The sequence below is a fragment of the Morus notabilis genome, unplaced genomic scaffold (genome assembly GCF_000414095.1).
Source record: "Morus notabilis unplaced genomic scaffold, ASM41409v2 Scaffold283, whole genome shotgun sequence".
Classification (NCBI taxonomy): domain Eukaryota; kingdom Viridiplantae; phylum Streptophyta; class Magnoliopsida; order Rosales; family Moraceae; genus Morus; species Morus notabilis.
The window spans coordinates 647,317-668,239 of NW_010360513.1; the positions used below are offsets into that span (position 1 = coordinate 647,317).

General features: G+C 39.2%; 2 protein-coding genes across 5 annotated transcripts in view; both read right to left on the reverse strand.

The window, feature by feature from the left end:
• The window catches only part of LOC21405498 (ATP-dependent DNA helicase RecQ), a 35,969-nt gene extending 18,559 nt beyond the window's left edge, over window positions 1-17,410 (reverse strand). Inside the window, 10 exon segments of the mRNA XM_024164651.1 lie at window positions 14,007-14,130; window positions 14,298-14,529; window positions 14,687-14,772; window positions 14,929-15,211; window positions 15,449-15,532; window positions 16,135-16,221; window positions 16,643-16,785; window positions 16,877-16,952; window positions 17,071-17,183; window positions 17,337-17,410. Of these exon segments, the coding sequence (XP_024020419.1) occupies window positions 14,007-14,130; window positions 14,298-14,529; window positions 14,687-14,772; window positions 14,929-15,211; window positions 15,449-15,532; window positions 16,135-16,221; window positions 16,643-16,785; window positions 16,877-16,952; window positions 17,071-17,183; window positions 17,337-17,354 (1,246 nt within the window). The 5' untranslated portion in view covers window positions 17,355-17,410.
• A 903-nt stretch (window positions 17,411-18,313) lies between these two features.
• On the reverse strand, window positions 18,314-20,922 carry LOC112091321 (bifunctional bis(5'-adenosyl)-triphosphatase/adenylylsulfatase FHIT). 4 transcript variants are annotated; one of them, XM_024164647.1, is made up of 5 exons: window positions 20,765-20,922; window positions 20,534-20,644; window positions 19,602-19,748; window positions 19,165-19,263; window positions 18,314-18,967 (listed from the first exon to the last, which is right to left on the reverse strand). In XM_024164647.1, the coding sequence occupies exons 1-5, from the start codon at window positions 20,882-20,884 to the stop codon at window positions 18,851-18,853; spliced, it is 594 nt and encodes a 197-aa protein (XP_024020415.1). In that variant the 5' UTR covers window positions 20,885-20,922; the 3' UTR covers window positions 18,314-18,850. The 4 variants fall into 4 exon arrangements, with proteins under 4 accessions (XP_024020415.1, XP_024020416.1, XP_024020414.1 ...); XM_024164648.1 differs by having other exon boundaries at window positions 19,659-19,748; window positions 20,534-20,671; XM_024164646.1 differs by having other exon boundaries at window positions 20,534-20,671.
• Window position 20,923: the final 1 nt, after the last annotated feature.

A 20,923-nucleotide genomic window follows, 5' to 3' on the forward strand; every position in this document is an offset into this window, starting at 1 on the left:
AAGAATGGATCGATGAATTTAATCGATTAACATTTAATTTTGAAGATGATCCCTTAGCTTCAAATTAAATTGTAAATTTGTAATTTGTAAATATGTATTTACTTTTTACATTGTATTTGTAATTTAATAAACAATGTAAGTTTGTACAATTTGTAATTCGTCACAAAATGATTGCACTCTTTTTTCCTTGCCAAGTTTTTATCCCAATTGGGTTTTTCTTGGTAAGGTTTTTAATGAGGCAATCATGAATTACAAATTTAAAAATTAATAAAGAAATAATTTTTTTATATAGTTCGTGTATTCATTTCAAATTTAATATATATATAAATTGTAATACTAAGATATATACAAATAACTTAATATTAAAAAAAAAAGTTTAAAAAATTCGGGCAATTCGGGCGGACTCAGGCCGCCCGGCCGGGCTCGGGCCGCCGAATACAAGCCTGCGGCCCATTCAAGGTGAAATTCGGGCTCGGGCGGGCGGCCCGAAAATCTCGAGCGGGTCGGGTTCGGGCTCGGGCAAATCCTCGGGCTTTTCAGGCGGTCGCGGGCGACCCGTCCAAAGTTCCAGCACTAAGGACAATGTCATCTACGTAGACAATGAGAATGGATGACTCCCCCCTTTCTGATCGCTTGATAAAAAGAGTATGATCCGCTTAACACTGTGCGTATCCAAACTTCCTTACAGCTTTAGAAAATCGATCGAACCAAGCTCGAGGTAAGTACTTTAGTCCATACAATGACTTCTTGAGTTTGCAGACTTTATTATTTGTTGCTTGTGTTCCGAGACCAGGAGGAATCTCCATGTATACTTCTTCTTCGAGATCGCCGTTGAGGAAGGCATTCTTGACATCAAGTTGGAATAGTGGCCATTCTAGATTAGCTGCAAGGGATAGGAGAACTCTTACAGTATTGAGTTTAGCAACTGGGGCAAATGTTTCCTGGTAATCAATACCATAAGATTGCGTGAATCCCTTTGCAACTAGTCGAGCTTTAAATCGTTCTACACTCCCATCTGACTTGTGTTTTATCGTGAATATCCATTTGCAGCCCACGGATCGTTTTCCTTGTGGCAAGTCAACTATCTCCCATGTATTGTTCTTTTCTAAGGCCCGAACTTCTTCCATAATGGCTGCCTTCCAATGTGGTATCTTAATGGCTTCATGAATATTGTTAGGGACCTGTATCTTGTCAAGATTGGAGACAAAAGCACAATATTCTGGAGATAATCTTTTGTAAGACAGGAAGTTATAAACAGGATGACTTGTGCAGGATCTAACTCCTTTTCTTATGGCAATGCGCCGATCATCATAAAGCTCAAGAGTAGATGAGACAGGTTGGGAGTTACCTGGTGTTGCTTCTGAAAGACTTGGAGTTGGTTCCGACTCTTGGATTTGCTGAGGGAATGCTGGTTGTTCTATCTCCTTTCGATGCCATTTCTTTCTGGAATAAACACGAAGCTCACTATGTTTAGCAGGAGAATGGTGTGATGGAGATTTGGAGGGTAACTCTTGAGGTGGATTCTGTGAATGGGCTTCAACAAGAGATTCGAGCGACTGAGTGTTTGAATTGGGATCAAGAGCATGAAGGTCATGATGAGAAACACGTAGGTCATGATGAGGTTGGGTTTCAATGGGGATGTCCCAAGAATGATGTTCTTTTGACACACTCTCTCCCTGAACATTAGTTTTTGGGTAGTAGGGGTGTTCCTCAAGGAATGTAACATCCATCGAGTTATAGAATTTTCTTGTGATGGGTGAGTAACATTTATACCCTTTTTGATTTGGTGAGTACCCAAGAAAAATGCATTTGATTGCTCTGGGATCGAGTTTGCTTCGGTTATGCGGATAAACATGAACAAAGGCTGAGCATCCAAATAGTTTGGGTGGAATGTTGGAAATGAGATGACTTTCTGGACAAGCTTTGAGAAAGACTTGACTCAGAGTTTGAAATTTTAGCACACGGGATGGCATTCTGTTGATAAGATAAGCTGCCGTAAGGACAGCTTCTCCCCATAAGTGTTTTGGAACATGAGAAGTGAACATCAAGGACCTAGCAACCTCAAGGAGATGCCTATTTTTTCTCTCCGCTATCCCATTCTATTCATGAGTGTCGACACAAGAACTCTGATGAATAATACCCTGACTGTTCAGATAATCTCCTAAAACAGTTTTGAAATATTCTTTTGCATTATCTGTCCTGAAGACTTGGATTTTTGTTTGGATCATGGTGTTGAAATTTTTGAAGATTTGCTCTACTTCTGATTTTTCTTTCATGAGAAATATCCAGGTAATTCTTGTGTGATCGTCAATAAAAGATACAAACCAACGTGACCCGGTGATATTTTTAATATTGGATGGTCCCCAGACATCACTATGAATCATAGAGAAAGGATGTGACATATTATATGATCGGCTAGGATATGAATTACGAACATGCTTTGAAAAATGACACACTTCACATTGAAAATTCTTAGATAATAATGAAGGGAACAATTTTTCAAGATAAAAGAAATTAGGATGTCCTAGACGATAGTGCCATAACATAATTTCACTATCCTTATTAGAAGAAATAGAAACATGACTATTGTGAGACTGACTTGACAAGACTGCTTCGTGAGCTTATTTTTCCACAAAGTGATCGCCTTTGAGGAGATAGAGTCCCGAGCACTTCTCAGCACTGCCAATCATCTTCCCCGAATCAGAGTCTTGAAATTCACACAATTTTTGGAAGAATTTAGCAACACACTTCTTATCTCGAGTCAGTTTACTAATTGACAATAAATTATAATCAAGATTTGGTACAAGTAAGACAGATTGAAGGGACAGAGTCTTAGAAACTATGATCGAACCAAACCCTGCAACTCTTGAAGTGGAGCCATCTGCAATCTTAACTGAGTGATTTCCATTGTTAGGCACAAAATCAGTAAGAAGAGATTTATCTCCCGTCATGTGGTCTGAAGCACCTGAGTCAATGATCCAAATATTTTTCCTTTCCCTGCTAACAATTAAGGCCTTTAAAAAATTACCTTTTTGAGCAAGGGACCCTGTAGCAACAATAGAAGAGCTTGTGGATTGGCTGATCATCTTTTGAAGAAGTTCAAGCTGCTCTTTGCTAAAGAGAATCGGTTCTGAGGTGCTATTCTCACTGGCTGAAGATGCAATGTTGCCACGGCTTTCAGTTGTTCAACGTGAGGGTTTCCAATCAGTAGGTTTCCCGTGAATCTTCCAACAAGTATCCCTTGTATGGCCTGTCTTCCGGCAATGTTCACACCAAGGTCTGCCTCCTCTTCTCACCTTGTTTTCTGTGTTGTTCAGTTGTGGTCCACGTACAGCAAGGGCTGATCCTTCAGTGGCTGCGGCTGTGGGCTAATTGTTTAGTGTTCCCAACATCACTTTCTTCCGGCTTTCTTCCCTCCTTACCTCCGAGAAGGCTTCTCTTAGACTTGGCAGTGGCTTTGTACCTAGAATTCTCCCACGGACTTCATCTAAATCTTTGTTAAGTCCCATTAGAAACTTAAACACTCGTTTCTTTTCAATAATCTGCCTATACCGATTTCCATCACTCGGACTCTCCCAAGTATACTCTTCAAACAAGTCTAAATGTTGCCAATAACGAGTAAGAGTATTATAGTATTAGGTAACAGAGGTTTCACCTTGTCGGAGATCATGGAGAATGGTTTCCACACCAAATAGTTCAGAGGTGTTTTCTTTGCTGGAGTAGGTATCTTTGGTAGCATCCCAAATTTCTTTGGCAGTACTATAGAGAAGAAAATTTTCTCCAATATCATTGATCATAGAGTTAATCAGCCAAGACATCACCATGCTGTCCTCAGCCCTCCAAGACCGGTATTTGGGGTCTTTTTCTCCTGGTGAAGTTGACAGGCCTGTGAGGTGGTCATCATTTCCTTTCCCACGAACAAACATGAGAACGGATTGTGACCACTGCAAATAGTTATGCCCGTTCAGCTTGTGGCTTGTGATTGGCAAAACTCCACTGCTGTCCGAGCCTCCATTGATCCCTGCCACTGGGGTTTCCTGACTGGAGGTAATTTCTGAAGTGGAGCTTCCACGGTCTACTGCCATGCCATATTTGGCCATTGAATATTGGACTAAAGGAAGAAGGAATGAAAAGAAAAGGGACTACTGGACAGAGTCAGAAACCAGTCTCTGATACCATAAAGAAATGAATGAAAAATTATAATACTTTTCATTGATCTGGAATGGTAAAAAGCTGCACTTATATACAAGAGTGTGGCCTGATCTACAGCCTTATTATCAGGGAAAATAAAGGCTAATTTCTAGTCTAACGTAATCAGGAAATATCATGATATATTTCCTGATTTCCTAAATCAACTAAATAAGGAAAGATGACAGCTAGAGACCTCTACAGCCTGTCAAATCTACAGCCTGTTACAGTTGTGAATGGGCTGAATAATCCGGATTTTTAACATGCTTACAGGAAACGAAGGAAGAAATCAATGGAATAATTCCGATTATTCTTATTGTCAAAATAACGATATACAACCTAATATATAGGCTAGGGTGGCTGACAAACCAGTCCACCGAGAAAGGGAAATAGAATCCCTGGAAATCAGGAATTCCACCAAAATAGGAAAACCGGAAACTACAAAATCTAATTAAGGAAAAACAAAAACTAAAAATATAGAAATTGAAATCTATTCTAAGAAAATAAATAACTTCCTAACTAAATACAAGGGTCGACTACTTTCTACACTCCCCCTCAAGCTGGGTTGTATATATTATACAAACCAAGCTTGGAGTTCAATTCATCGAAACTGACCCTTGGTAGTGCTTTAGTGAGAATGTCAGCAATCTGAAGTCTTGTTGAAACATGGCTTAGCTGCACAATCCTGTTGTTGACCTTCTCTGAGATTAAGTGTCGATCAATCTCGATGTGTTTTGTTCTGTCATGATGCACAGGATTTTTAGCGATGCTAATAGCTGCCTGACTGTCACTAAACATCTTAACTGCATCCCTCGTCTCAACCTTAAGCTCCTTTAATAGCCTTTGAAGCCACATTCCTTCACATATTCCTAGTGCAAGAGCACGATATTCTGATTCTGCACTACTCCGAGAGACAACAGCTTGTTTTTTGCTTTTCCAAGTGGCGAGATTTCCCCAGACATATGAACAGTAACCAATGGTTGACCTTCTATCAGTTAATTTTCCTGCCCAGCTAGCACCTGTGTATATCTCAACCTCACGTTTTTCAGATTTTTTGAAGAGCAAACCATGTCCAGGAGTCATCTTCAAATATCTCAAAATTCTGTTCACTGCTTCCAAATGATCCTCACTCGGATTATTCATGTGCTGGCTCACTACACTGACTGAGTAAGCAATATCAGGTCTTGTGTGTGATAGGTAGATTAGTTTGCCCACAAGCCTCTGATATCTTCCCTTGTCAACTGGATTACTTTCTTCATTTCTGTTTGGCTTTTTGTTGGGATCCATGGGTGTGTCAGCAGGTTTACACCCAAGAAAGCCAATTTCGCTTAACAAGTCTAAGATGTACTTTCTTTGGGATATTACAATTCCCTCCTTAGACCGAGCCACCTTCATTCCCAGAAAGTATATGAGAGTCCCGAGATCCTTGATCTTAAATTCTATTGCAAGCATCTTTTTTAGTCTAATAATTTCCTCTGAATCATCACCTGTCAAGATGATATCGTCCACATACACTATGAGAATAGCTATCTTGCCTACAGAATTGGATTTAACAAACAGTGTATGATCAGCTTAACACTGATGGTATCCATTTGTAATCACAGTTTTGGCAAACCTGTCAAACCAAGCACGAGGAGATTGTTTCAAGCCATATAAGGATTTCGGTAGATTAGTTTGCCCACAAGCCTCTGATATCTTCCCTTGTCAACTGGATTACTTTCTTCATTTCTGTTTGGCTTTTTGTTGGGATCCATGGGTGTGTCAGCAGGTTTACACCCAAGAAAGCCAATTTCGCTTAACAAGTCTAAGATGTACTTTCTTTGGGATATTACAATTCCCTCCTTAGACCGAGCCACCTTCATTCCCAGAAAGTATATGAGAGTCCCGAGATCCTTGATCTTAAATTCTATTGCAAGCATCTTTTTTAGTCTAATAATTTCCTCTGAATCATCACCTGTCAAGATGATATCGTCTACATACACTATGAGAATAGCTATCTTGCCTACAGAATTGGATTTAACAAACAGTGTATGATCAGCTTAACACTGATGGTATCCATTTGTAATCACAGTTTTGGCAAACCTGTCAAACCAAGCACGAGGAGATTGTTTCAAGCCATATAAGGATTTCTTCAACTTACAAACAAACCTGCTGTTTGAATTATTTTCTAAGCCCGGAGGTATAGTCATGTAGACTTCTTCTTCAAAGTCCCCATTCAAGAAGGCATTTTTAACATCAAGTTGGTATAGAGGCCAATCTTGATTCACTGCAACAGAGAGTAGAACTCGAACAGTATTGAGCTTGGCAACGGGTGCGAAAGTTTCCTGGTAGTCTATCCCATATGACTGCGTGAAGCCCTTTGCTACAAGTCTGGCTTTGAATCTTTCGACACTTCCATCTGCTTTGTACTTAACCATGAATATCCACTTGCAGCCTACAGGATTTTTTCCATGAGGTAATTCTGTAAGGATCCATGTGTCATTCCTTTCTAGAGCCCGAATTTCTTCTTGTTTCCATGCTGGAACCTTTAGAGCCTCTTGGATAGAGTTAGGAATCTGCACACTATCAAGGTTGGACACAAAAGCCCTGTAAGGTGGTAGCAACTTCCCATAAGCTACATATCTTTCGATTGGATGACCAGTGCACCCTCGAACACCTTTCCTGTGAGCAATTGGCTGATCAGAGTCATCAACCATTGGCACAATAGAGTCATGAGTTACGAAATTCATACCATTGTGATTATCGGATGCAGGACTTGGTTCTGGTTCTTGACAGTCACGGGTCTGCATGGTGTCCTCTATATGCTCGGTTGGTCTTCTCCTTCTGGTATAGACACGAAGTTCATGATCATTAGTGTCAAGTTGAGGTGGAGTAGGGACAATTGGGGCTATTTCAGTGGCCGAGTTTGGTTCTTCGAGTAGAGTCGGTTGAGTGGAAGTGTTTGGGATTGTTGAAGGAAAAATGGCCTGAGTGTCTTGGAGAAGATCCCAAATCTGATATTCCTTCGAGTTCTCCCCCTAAATTTTAAATTTGGGAAAGTAAGATTGATTCTAAAAAAAGGTGACATCCATGGAGTTGTATACTTTCCTAGTGATTGGTGAGTAACACTTGTATCCTTTTTGATTAAAGGAGTAACCGAGGAAGATACATTTGAGAGACCTGGGATCAAGTTTGGTCCGGTGTTGTTGGTGGATGTGAACAAAGGAAGAACAACCAAAAACCTTCAATGGTAAGTCGGAAGAAAAGGAGCGGATATGTGGATAGGTTTCCATGAGAATATGACGAGGAGTTTGGAATTTTAGGACTCGACTAGGCATCCTATTGATGAGATAAGTGGCTGTGAGTATGGCTTCCCCCCAAAAGTGTTTAGGCACATGATTAGAGAACATAATGGCACAGGCCACCTCAAGTAAATGTCTATTCTTCCTCTCCGCAACCCCATTTTGTTGAGGAGTATCAACACAAGAGCTTATATGAATGATACCATGCTTGGAAAGATAAGGACCAAGAATGGAATTGAAATACTCCTTGGCATTATCTGTTTTAAGAACTTGAATGTTGCTTTGAAATTGAGTAGAGATCATGGAATGAAAGGAATGAAAGATGGTGGCTGTTTCGGATTTTTCTTTCATAAGGAATGTCTAAGTTGTTCTCGTATGATCATCTATGAATGACACAAACCATCGAGCCCTATTTATATTTTTTACTTGTGACGGTCCCCAAATATCCCTGTGAATCACAGAAAATGGATGTGAAGGCTTGCATTGTAAACTAGAATATACATGTCTAGTATGTTTTACAAGCTGGCAAATTTCACATTGATAAAAATTGGAATTTTTATTGATAAACAAATGTGGAAACAACTTTTCAATGTATCCAAAATTTGGATAATCAAGGCAACAATGCCATAACATGACTTGACTCTCAATTGAAATAGAATTGGAAACAAGATTGACAGAATTTGAACTAGACTCAAAAACACAACTTGACGGGTGAACTTGTCTACCAAGGAGATTATTTTCTTTGAGCAAACATAGGCCACCACGCATCTCAGCACTGCCAATCACCTTCCCGAATCCACTGCCTGAAAATCACAAAAATTGGAATAGAATTTAGTCACACATTTTAAGTTACGAGTAAGTTTGCTGATTAAAAGTAGATTGCAGTCTAATTTAGGGACATAAAGGACAGGGTAAAGGTGAAGATCCTTTGTTAATTGGACTGATCCGGTTCTTGCTACTGGTGAGAATGAACCATCAGCTATTCGGACTGCGTAGTGACTAGTACATGGACTGTAATTTCTGAAACAGTTAATGTCTCCAGTCATATGATCCGAGGCTCTCGAGTCAACTATCCACGGTTTTGGTGTCCTATTTTGGACAATATGAGCATAGGATAGGATACCTTGGTGTGCTAGAAGGCTGGTAGGTTGCTCAGCAAAGGATTGTGATGCTTGTGGTGCTTGTCCGGAACTGGAAACATGACCAAGCATTTTCTGCAGTGCCTCAAGTTGCTCCTTGGTGAATGGACTGACTTTTGCATTATTTCCTGTTGTAGCAGCAGCATTTGCACGGTTCTCCCTATCAAATCGTTCACTAGATGGCTTCCAATCTGCAGGTTTTCCATGTATTTTCCAGCATGTCTCCTTCACATGACCAAGTTTCTTACAATGGTCGCACCATGGTCGTCCTTTCCTGGGCTTATTATTCTGAGAGGAATTGTGAGTGTACAAGGCTGACCCTTCGGAAGCGGGTGCAGTGTGGTTGTCTGTCATCATCAGTTTCTTTCTGCTCTCCTCTCTACGAACTTCTGTAAAAGCCTCCCGAATAGTTGGAAGAGGTTTAATCCCCATGATTCTCCCCTTGACTTCGTCTAGGTCTTTATTGAGGCCAAGAAGAAATCCGATGGTTCTTTTTTGTTCAACAATCTTCCTATGCAAGGCAAAGTCATCAAGGCATTTCCAAGAATAAATCTCGTACATGTCCAATTGCAGCCAACAGCGTGTGAGAGTGTTGAAATATTGAGTAACACTCGATTCTCCCTGTCATAGATCATATAATTTGGTCTCAATCTCAAACAACTCTGAGGAATTCTCAGTGCTGGAATATGTTTCACGAGCAGCCTCCCATATCTCTTTGGCTGTCCTGTAGAGCAGAAAGTTTTCTCCAACCTCTGTGGTCATGGAATTTATTAGCCATGACATAACCAAGTGATCATCAGTTTTCCAGGCCCAGTATTTCGGATCTGTTGTTTCTAGAGCAGAGATTTCGCCTGTGAGATGTTCATCCTTCCCTTTGCCGCAGATGTACATAAAAACGGACTGTGACCATTGAAGAAAATTATGGCCATGAAGTTTATGATTTGTGACAAGATGAGAGGAAGAATCAGGGATAATAGGGGCTGAAGAATTAGGCTCGGATCTAGAAGTGATTTCCGAGGAAGAGGATTGTGATGCCATGCCGTATTTTGTCATGGTGAGAGTACGGCAAGGGAAAGAGATGTTTGGAACGGATTAGGGTTCAGAAACCTAGGGCTCTGATACCATGAAGAAATCAATGGAATAATTCGGATTATTCTTATTATCAAAATAACGATATACAACCTAATATATAGACTAGGGTGGCTGACAAACCAGTCCACCGAGAAAGGGAAATAGAATCCCTGAAAATCAAGAATTCCACCAAAATAGGAAAACCGGAAACTACAAAATCTAATTAAGGAAAAACATAAACTAAAACTATAGAAACTGGAATCTATTCTAAGAAAATAAATAACTTCCTAACTAAATACAAGGGTCGACTACTTTCTACACTTACAAGAAACGAAGTGGACATGAGAGAAAGCAAAGGAGATTAGAAATTTAGGACACAAGTTATGGTATGCAGGTTGGGAAAGGAATCGCAACGGAGTTGGTATTCTAGTGGACAAAACTGTGAAGGATGACGTAGTTGAGATTAAGCGAATAGGAGGATATAATTATAATGCTCAAATTGGTACTAGGAAATAAGTTCATCTATGTAATTAATGCGTACGCTCCACAAATAGGATTAGATGCGGAAACTAAAGTCAAGTTCTAGGAAGACATGGATGACTTAGTGTGTCATATAGGCAATGAGGATAGCATTTTCATTGGAGGAGATTTCAATGGGCATGTTGGTAAGGATAGGGAAAATTTCGAAAGGATCCATGGTGGTTTTGGTTTTGGAGCTCGAAACGAAGAAGGGAAATCTATTTTGGAATTTGCGTTGGGACATGATTTTATCATAACAAACATATTTTTCAAGAAAAGAGATTCTCACTTGATAACTTTTAAGAATAGAAGGAACTTAAGCCAGATAGAATATTTTCTCACCAAGTATAAAAATCGTTCTCTATGTAAGAATTGTAAAGTAATTCCTGGAGAAGTACTAGCCACCCAACATAGGTTAGTGATCTTAGATGTGAGCATTAAGCTTTGCTTAGAAGGATTAAGATAAACCACCTCTCACGAACTCGTTGGTGGCATTTGAAGGGAATGAAGCAATTGGCCTTTAAAGAGAAGTTGTTAGATGAGGCTACTTAGTCATATGTAGGTGATGTAAATACTATGTGGGATGCCATGGCCAGCTGCATTAAAAAAGTGGCAAAGGAAGCACTAGGAGAATCTAGAGGTAACCTTCCCTAACTCCTACATTCCGCACATTTTTTATATATACATACACATAGCGAAAAAACAAAACAGAACAGAGGGTGGAAAGGCTTACCGGTAAAGAAGGGTTCCCGGAAAAGTCTTGAAGAAAGAACGGCTTCGCGATACGCCTCGAAGAGCAAGAAGCACGAACCAGAGGTTGGAGAGGAAAGATTCCGACGAAGAAGGCAGCAGTTCAACAGGTGCGAAGAGAGTCTGAAGTTTTGAAAAAATGGCTCTCGAGTTCGCAGAGGGTATTTAAAGAAACGGACATCCTCTACCCTGACCGTTGGATGAAGACTTTGAAATCCAACGGCAAGGGAATCATGCCCGGATCTGACGGTGATAAAATAGGACCGGGAACCGAGAGGTCGCGATCCAAGGGTCCATATTCGTCATTTCGAAATAAAGGCCGTACATCATCATGAGAAATCAACCGACGCGACGGTTGCGTCCCCTGAAGGAAATCCGAAGCGCCCAGGCCATCATTGCGGGCGAAGGCTCGGGACCGGTTTCCCACACCCAAAGCACGGAAGGACAACCGAACCTAAGCTCGAGGCCGCCTAAAAGGAGCCCTCGACCTGGGGGGTAGCTGTCGTGTGGGAAAATATGACAGACACGTGGACGAACGGTAATGCGACACGTGGCCTTGACTACTCTCCGCCAAGAGACAACCCTCGACGTCTACGTTTCCCTCCTATTCCACTGGAAAGCCCAAAGCACGAAGTCCAAATGGTGGGCGACGCTTCTTTATGGCGTCGACAGATCGCACCGTCGAGATTAAGGCGAGGAGATCCCTCAACCGCAGAAGTAACCGCCAAATTGGGCGATTGGGCTAAGCAGCGCTGACGACGAGGGGAACGTTCTTTAAAGGACGTGACGGATTGCGTGCAAAAGTGGAAGACGTCTGCAGGCATTAATTGCAAGCCCTCAAACCGCCCCACAGGGGACAGGAAAGCATTACGAAGAAACACAGAGCCGTAATAGGAGACTAATTGGCTGAGTGAACAGTGTTGATTAGTGGGCTACGTCTGGGCCTACCAAGGAAGCACTTGAGTGCTTTCAACTATGAAGGAAACCCCCTAAGCGAAAGAAGCCCAGTATAAAAGGAGGAAGACCCCCAGTAAGAAGAGGGTCCAGAGGTTCAAAAAAGAAAAGAGATTTAATGAGAGCAATTGTTGTAAATTATGATCTTCTCAAAAAAAATACAAAATCACAGTGGATGTAACTCTAATTTCATAGAGTGAACCACTATAAAATTTCTTGTGTTGTTTTGTCCATGCTTAATTTAGTTAAACACATAAACACACATATTCAAAAAATTCTCATACGTTCACTACACACACAGGCCTGTAATCCAAAGGGAAACCAAGAGGTAACCCGGCCGGTTTTTTGTTGACGAAATTTGACCGTCAACAATGATCATGCGATAGAGTTTGACAATCTTAGGTCACAAGGAGAACCTAATGTGATGTATACAAAAGGAATCAGAGTCTCGGAAGTTAAAACTGCACTACGGAAGATGAAAAAGGAGAAGGCATGTGGGCTAGATGATATTCCAATAGAGGTTTGGATGGCGTTAGGAGATGCTGGAATTGTGTGGCTCACTAAGCTTTTTAATGAGATACTAAAGAAGAAGCATATGCCTGATGCATGGAGAAAAAATATTCTTGTCCCCATCTTCAAGAATAAAGAAGATGTGATAAATTGTAACAATTATAGGGGCATAAAGTTAATAAGCCACACTATGAAACTTTGGGAGAGAGTTATCGAAAGGCGATTAAGGGCCACAACTACCATCTCAGGTAACCAATTTAGCTTTATGCTAAGAAGATCAACCACAGAAGCCATTTTTATTCTTAGGATGCTGATGGAAAGGTATAGAGAAGCCAAGAAGGACCTATATATGGTCTTTATAAATTTAGAAAAGGCATATGATAGGGTGCCGAGGAAAGTTTTATGGTGGGTGCTAAAAAAGAGAGGAGTGCATGTGAGGTATATTAAGGTAATTAAGGACATGTACGATGGGGCAGTCACGAGTGTGAGAACTGCTGGAGGCTACACGACAGAGTTCCCCATTCGGATCGGCCTTCATTAAAGATTTGCTCTTGGTCCTTATCTTTTCACCATAATGATGGATGAGCTGACAAGAGAAATCCAAGATAGAGTTCCTTGGTGTATGCTTTTTGCGGATGATATAGTTTTAGTTGATGAACATAGGGAAGGAGTTAACCGTAAGTTAGAACTGCGGAGACAGACTCTCGAGACGAAGGGATTTAAGTTAAGTAGGATGAAAATTGAATACATGCATTGTAGGTTTAGTAACTCAAGTAATCAGAGTGATGGAATTTCTTTAGATGGTGTGAAGATTGGAGCTTCTAGGAAGTTTAAGTACCTTGGGTCTATAGTGCAGTACGAAGGAGATATAGAAGAGGATATTCAATATAGAATTAAGGCAGGGTGGGTTAAGTAGAAAAATACTACGGGAGTTTTATGTGATGGCAAGATGCCTATTAAGTTGAAAGGAAAGTTCTATAAGACTGTAATCCGCCCAGCTATGTTATATGGTAGTGAATGCTGGGCCATTAAGAGACAACATATATCCAAGATGAGTGTGGCAGAAATGCATATGTTAAGATGAATGAGTGCCCATACGAAAATGGATCGCATAAAGAATGAAGTTATTCGTAGTAAAGTAAGTGTAGCACCAATAGAAGATAAGGTGTGCGAAGGCCGTTTGAGGTGGTTCAGGCATGTCCAATGTAGACCACTAGAAGCACCAGTTCGTGCTTGAGAGGACATTCTTATACCTAATACTAGGAGAGGGAGGGGTATACCAAGAATTACATGGACCGAAGTCGTTAGGAAAGACATTCTAGATCTAGGCTTTCAGGAAAGTTTAAGTTCGAATAGAGCCGTGTGGAAAAGTGAAATCCATATAGCCGACCCCAATTAAGTTGGGATTAAGGCTTGTTGTTGTTGTTGTTGTTTAAATTACTTGTCTAACTAAGTTATAGGCTTATCTAGAGAGATGTGATTATCATCAAACAAATAATATGATTCACTAATTTACAGAAGTGCACAAAAACAACTAGAATCCAACAGGAAAGCTGGAAATGGACAAACTCAATAAACTCAAGCAAAACCGAACCACATTTATCAGCTGAAAAATTCTCCCCAAAATGTTGAAGCAAGAAGTTTCTCCTGCAAGTCGTCAGTACGCAATAGCGTTTTGCAGCCATCAAAGACTCCATAACAGCTTTTCGTTGATTTGCCTGGTGAACAGCATCCATAAGTACTCTCACAGGAATTAATAAAATGAATTGCAGGATTGTCGAGAAAAATTCCCAGTACACAAATTTAGTTTACTTAACCTGTATATGAGGCAACCAACTAATTCGGGAGTGATGAAGCAAATTCTCTGAGAGAAAACAATACTTACTGTTTGTGATTCTGCACAATAGAAGTCAGCTTTTGTAAAGTCACTCATTGTGTAATAAAGCCAACAAACAGATGCGATGCCATCTCTCCCACAACGTCCACTTCCCTGGTAATAGCATTCTAAACTCTTGGGGCAACCATAGTGTATTACTTGCCTTATATCTGGCTTATCAATTCCCATGCCAAAAGCAATCGTGGCAACCATAACTTGCAGCTCATCTCTTACAAACATTCTAGAAAGAAATACAAAAGCCTACATTAGTTATGTATGACAAGCACTATTGCATGCTTAATGCAATGCAAGAAAGGGAGGTGCAATTGTCCATAATTGTATAGATGACATGAGAAGCAAAGAAAGCTACTATAAATATCATCTAATAGAGATGGAACCTGTGGGTCTCAGCACGAGCTTTACTACCCATTTGTCCATGATAAATTCCGGCCTTAATACCCACCTCCAGAAGGGAGTTGAATATCTAAGAAAAGATGAGAAAAAGAGAATATAACAAATCAGTAACTAAGAGATACAATTATGAACAAGATGAAGGCCTCAACATAGCCAAAACAAGCAAATTCTAAGAAAGCAAGTCGTGATAAGCATAGATTTTGCATTGAAAACATAAATAAATTACCTAAAAAGGCGGATAAAAGATCCCATCCAAAGGGAGAAAAAGAAAGAGAAAGAAAAAAAAGAAAGAATAATATACCTGCTCGACATCCTTAATGGTTGTGCAATAAACAATGGTTGAACCAGAACTAGCTACAAATTTCATAATTTCTTGAACAAGCTCATCTACAGATGATTGACCGCGATTAAAAGGCTTGACACCATAGAAGAGATTTTTGCGGTCAAACGAGCCAATGGAAACATAGGGAGCATTCATCTTTAAAGAACTCATAATATCATGCCGAACCCTGAAATAATGGGTTAAAAAAAGTGAAAACTTATAGATAAGAAAAACCAAAGGCCTCTTCCACCAGGTCATGAAATTTACAAGTTGTAGGGTCAGGCAAAGATAGTAAAACTTACAGTCAAGTCACCAAAATAGTTAGTGAATATAGAGAGAGGGAGGAAGAGAGAAAAAAAACATACTTCAAGTCACAAAATAGATGGTCAATAATAAGGATGGAAGAAGAGAGAAAGAAACATACTTTTCAGTGGCAGTTGCAGTCAAGGCAACAAATGGAACATCATACAGAATGCTGCGCAACTTATCTAGTTGCTTGTATTCCACCCTAAGAACCCAGTAGGAGAATTCATCAGACGTTGAACATGGGAAGATGACAAAACAGAAATAAGTAAATACAGCACCAGGTACAAGGATAAAACAATACTAGGCAACAATATGGTTTGAACACCAACAAAACCTATCATGAACAGAATAAAGGCAAACGATCAATAATTTGATATTAATTTGAATAAGAAAAATTTTGCATGGTTAACGGCCAAAACCACAAGAAATCACACTGAGAAGAGAAGCCTAATAACTAATGAAATAAGTAATGCTACAAGTCAGTCACTAATTGAAGAAGGCAATATTAGTGATAACAAAGATATGAAATTCACATGAAATGGTCCAAGGAATTTCAGAGAAGGTTAATTCTTGATAAGGTGAGAACCAAGAAACTAGTATCCTGCCTCTGAAAAACAGACAGGGCCACTTAAATTTGATATATCAATATACATCCAAAACTCATCAACTATCTAGTGGCCTGGATGGCCACACTGACCATGTTGCTCAAGTTTTTTAGTGTCAATGACAGTGGATACGTGCAACCAAAAAAAAAATCACAGGCCAGAAGCGCAATCAAACAAGTAACAAGCAAGTATCAATAACCTGAAGTCATGCCCCCACTCTGATATGCAATGTGCTTCATCAACAGCAAAGAGACAAATTCCCACATTAAGCAAATTTGACCAGAAGCTGAAAGATCAAACAAAATAATTAGAACACCCGTTTGTGTCAAAATAAATCATTTACGGTGGAATGATGTCGCATAACATGAACTTGCATGTCCTATAACTCATAATTTTGCAAGTCTACAAACAAACTCATTTCCATGCACTTCCAGACAAGACTTCTAAATATTTCCATTTCTAGAGCTGATATAAAAATGTGGATAAGCTCATTTTGTATACCTCATATACAGCACACCTCAGAAACCGCTTGGAACGTATTGTCAAAGTATCTAAGTTCTAGGATTCTAGCCTACCAACCCTTGATGCCTTGCTAATGTTCATTCTGAAAAAGGCCCAGCCATTGCAGGAAGTGTCTAGAAACAACAGTTTGAAGCATGTAGCTCCAAGATCATTGCCAAATTGATAAATATAATGCAGAGGATTACCTCTTGGGAATCAGGCATGCCTTTTCCGGAGTCATAAACAAGATGTTGAAATAACCACCCTCGGCTTTTGTCTGGACCGACGAATCGGTCTGAGCGCTTCCAAGAAACTCGGCTTTGATGCCCCGTTGTTTCAAAGCCATAACCTAATTAACAAAAACCCGAAATGTTTTCAATCTTGAAGTGAAAATGAATCAACAATGATGAGAATATGTCAATCAACAAACACACTTTTACCTGATCTTGCATCAAGGAAATAAGCGGACTCACAATGACTCCGGTCTTTCCGACGACCAAAGGAGGCACCTGATAGCTGTTTGGAAATTCAACAAAAAATCTTGCGAGTGTCAAAATTCATAACATTAAGAATCGGAACTACATAGAAAATCAAAAAAAAAAAAAAAGGAAATCTGAAATAGGTTAAGCTTTACCACAAGGACTTTCCGCTCCCAGTGGCCATGACCACCAAACAGTCCCTTTTTTCCAGAATTTTCTCGATAACTTCCTTCTGATACGGTCGGAACGAAGAAAACCCAAAGAAATTCTGAAACCAAGAAAATCCACACCATTCGCAACGAAACCATCAGACTTAAAAGAGAACTCGAAATGCAGCAAAAAGAAAACTTGGAAATGATCAACCCTAACTGGTAGAGGAACAACGAGCAAATGAAAATCAATATTAGTAGCAAATGCTTACTTTGAGAGTAGACTCCATTTTTGAGATGAGAAACTGGGTGAAATGGCGGGGAAAAGAGTAACGTCAAAATCGCAAGAAACGAGACTGGTCGGAGTTTGCAGGGGTTATCTGTCGATTTGTATTCGATTTAATTATTTAAAAAATAAATTAAAAAAAATCGGAAATACAATCTTTCCCGCCATATCCTTTGATGCCCAAAAAGGCAAAAACAGGCCAACACAAGTTAGGTCATTTTAGCTCTCGTTCATTTCACCGATTTGAGTTTTCAGTTATAGATTTCTACAGTAAAAAACTCTTAGAAAATGTCACATCTAAATTTTTCTGCTACAGTGAAAAGCTCTAAAAAAATGTCACATCTCAACTCGAATATGCGAAGTGAACGAGGCAATACCTCTTAAAAGTATTGATGTCAAGATTTTTTCTTTTTATTTTTGATTCATAACTTTTTTAATCAAATAATTACACTAACAAAATAATATTTATTGAGAATAAACGGTAAAAGTCCAGACTCGTGCACTCTTTAAGGATAAATTCTCCATTTTTTCACACAAATAAAAGTTTTGAATCGGAATTTTGGGCTTTTATTACCACAGTATAAGGTTCTTAGTCAATTTTCATCAGAGTTTCTAAAGGGATAATCTTGACAAATACCCCTTAAAAATATATAAATTAGAATTTTTACTATTTATTCTTGATTCAAAACCTTTTTAGTTAAATAATTATACTAACAAAAGGATATTTATCAAGACTAAGAGGTAAAAGTTCAGACTCATACACTCTCAAAGGTAAATTCTCTATTTTTTTCTTCTATTTTTTATGGTACTTAATTTTGTGTTAAAATACACCTATCATTAAAGGGTCTCTTTTTTTTTTCATATCCTACTACCAAATTCTTTCATGAGGCATGAGCCTAAATGTAAAATTTATTACTTGCCAGTATCCTAAGAGAAGATTTGTGTGTGTAGTTTTTTGCTTTCTTTTTTTTTTTTTTTTTTGGCCTGTCAAAAGTATCATTTTGTCAAGAGGAATCAGAGAGGGAGTGATGAGCAAGAGAATGTCCAAGCAACTTTTCTTAGCACTCCTCGTGTACAATGAGCAAACTAGTTAGATTAAAAAACTTATAAGAAGAATAAGAGCTAAATAGAAAGGGAATCACTGCAAGTTATCATTGCTGCTCGTCAACCTTTTCAGATTCCCCCTTTTAATATATGGAATAGTTGATAGATGATTAGTAATGAGCAGGTTTTTGATAAAAGCGAAGCACTTGTAAAATTTCTCAACCAAATCCTTCATCTCCCAACTCCTCCGATCTCTCCAATATAAACAAGAATAAATAGCAAATCCAAAGTTGATATTGCGCAAGTCCAAAGCCTTTCTAAGCATGTAAAAAAGCTACCAAAAGATAAAAATGTAGCAGATGTATAGAAACTATTATCATAATAAGCCTAGATTTCATAATGTCACGAACAACAATGGGAGATTGAAGTGTATATAAAATGCAGAAATGGTAACGTCTACACGAACAGCTTTCTGTATTCATCTGCTTCATGTGCCATCTCCTCAAGGCTTCTGTCTTTCCTTTCCTTATCTAATTCCAGCTTTTGCTTCATTTCCTTCTCGCTGTCGTCGATCTACAACACCAATGATAGAGGAGTAAATATCCAAGTGAAAAGCGTGTAAAGCAATTTCAGAGACTAGATCAAAACGGAGTAAATATCCAAGTGAAAAGCGTGTAAAGCAATTTCAGAGACTAGATCAAAACGGAGTAAATATCCAAGTGAAAAGCGTGTAAAGCAATTTCAGAGACTAGATGAAGTTTTGATCTTACCGCGTCGTATATTTCATCATTCTTCTCAAAGTCACCAGCTTTCCTTGGGATAATATGTATGTGAACATGGGGTACAGTTTGTCCTGCCTGGGGTCCATCCTAGGTTTCAAAGAAAGCCAATGCAGTCAGTTTCTTTCAAAAGCAAAGAATTTCATCGTTTGATTGAGTTGACTAGCAATGTGGTAGAAAATGCTCAGTAAAATTTGTTCCTCTTGAAAATAAAAAATGCAGGCGCAGGCTATTCTAAGAAGTTGACACTTGAAAACATAATTTTAGACATATTATTTGGCAATGTAAAGGAAGTATGAAACAAGAAATACAGTACGAAAGTGTTGCATACATAGTCTGTAGAAATTATTCGGTGGAATTTTCAAGCAAAGAAACACAGATTCTATCGAGAAATAGGAGAATTCACATCAACAAATAGGCTGACATACTTGTATTGCAAATGTAAGAGACGATGCTTTATGGTAGCTCTCGAGCTGTCTACCAACCTTCTGTGCTGTGATCCACAGATCACTAGTCTCCTCAGCAGTGAGATCAACAAAGCGCTTCACTTCACGCCTTGGGCAGACAAGCACGTGTACATATTGTCAAGGCAATCAAATTGAATGACAATTCCATCAAAACAGGTGAAAAGCCATTCCAAAGGAAATGGTCATTCTTTATCTTTTAGCCAACCAAACATCATAATTGCCTCCCTTCCTTTCCCCCCAACAAAACGCACCCTAAGAATCTAAGACTATGTTTCAATCAATAGACTAGGAAAAACACTTAAACAAGTAAATTAACATGCCAATGAAACATTAGTCCAGGGTGACTTCATCATACCCAATATCCCATCACATACTTATGCAAACATGAACCTCCCAACATCACATACTTAATGCAAACATGCACCTGATAATTGTTTAGACGGCTGCCTTAGAGCTGTGATCCCCAATGCATTTATATTAATAGTCAAAAAGATGATGCAATCAATAAAATACTTGAACTTCTTTTAAAGGTCTTTTTTTTCCCCCTTCATATCTCTAGCTATGGAAAGATATGATGACCTATTGCTAAAAAGAAAATTTTCGGCCTACAAATCCAAAACAATCGTTGAATCTCAACAAGAAAAGGATATGACCTGCAAAACGAAAATAGGAAGAAAAAAATCACTGCTAGTCTCATTATGATTAAATGAAGAGGGGAAAAAAAAAGTGTACATGGAAAATTAAAGACTATTCCAAAATCATAATTTATCAGTCGATCCCATTTGGATTTGTTCGATTTTCAGCCCGATCATGCGCTAATATCTAAAATAATAACAAAAAGAAAGTGGGCATATGAAAAGAAAGTGCCTAGTTTCTGATTGGGTAAAGTAGATACCGGGAAGAAGAGGACGGAGATTGACCGCGGCATAGGATAATTGCGTTGAGTAGAACACTTCCTTGCTATCTATCTTGTAAGGCCCAAACGTGTAGTTTTCCACAGCCATCTGTACAGTGGAAAAATGCGAATTGAACTGGTATAAAACAAAGACCAAAAAAATGAAAATGGAAGAAGAAGGAAGATTTCTATATAGTTTAATTTAGTTTAGAGTCGTGCTTGTACTTGCCGTTGTTGTGGTGAATTTGGCGGCGGAGATACGGCGGAGACCGAAGGATGAGGGGGTGGAGATACGGCCGATTTGGGGAGCGAGAGAGGGAAGCCGTAGAAGCGCCGGGTGCTTTAGCATTTGGCCTCTCGCTCTGTGACTTCACTTCTAACCTTCCTA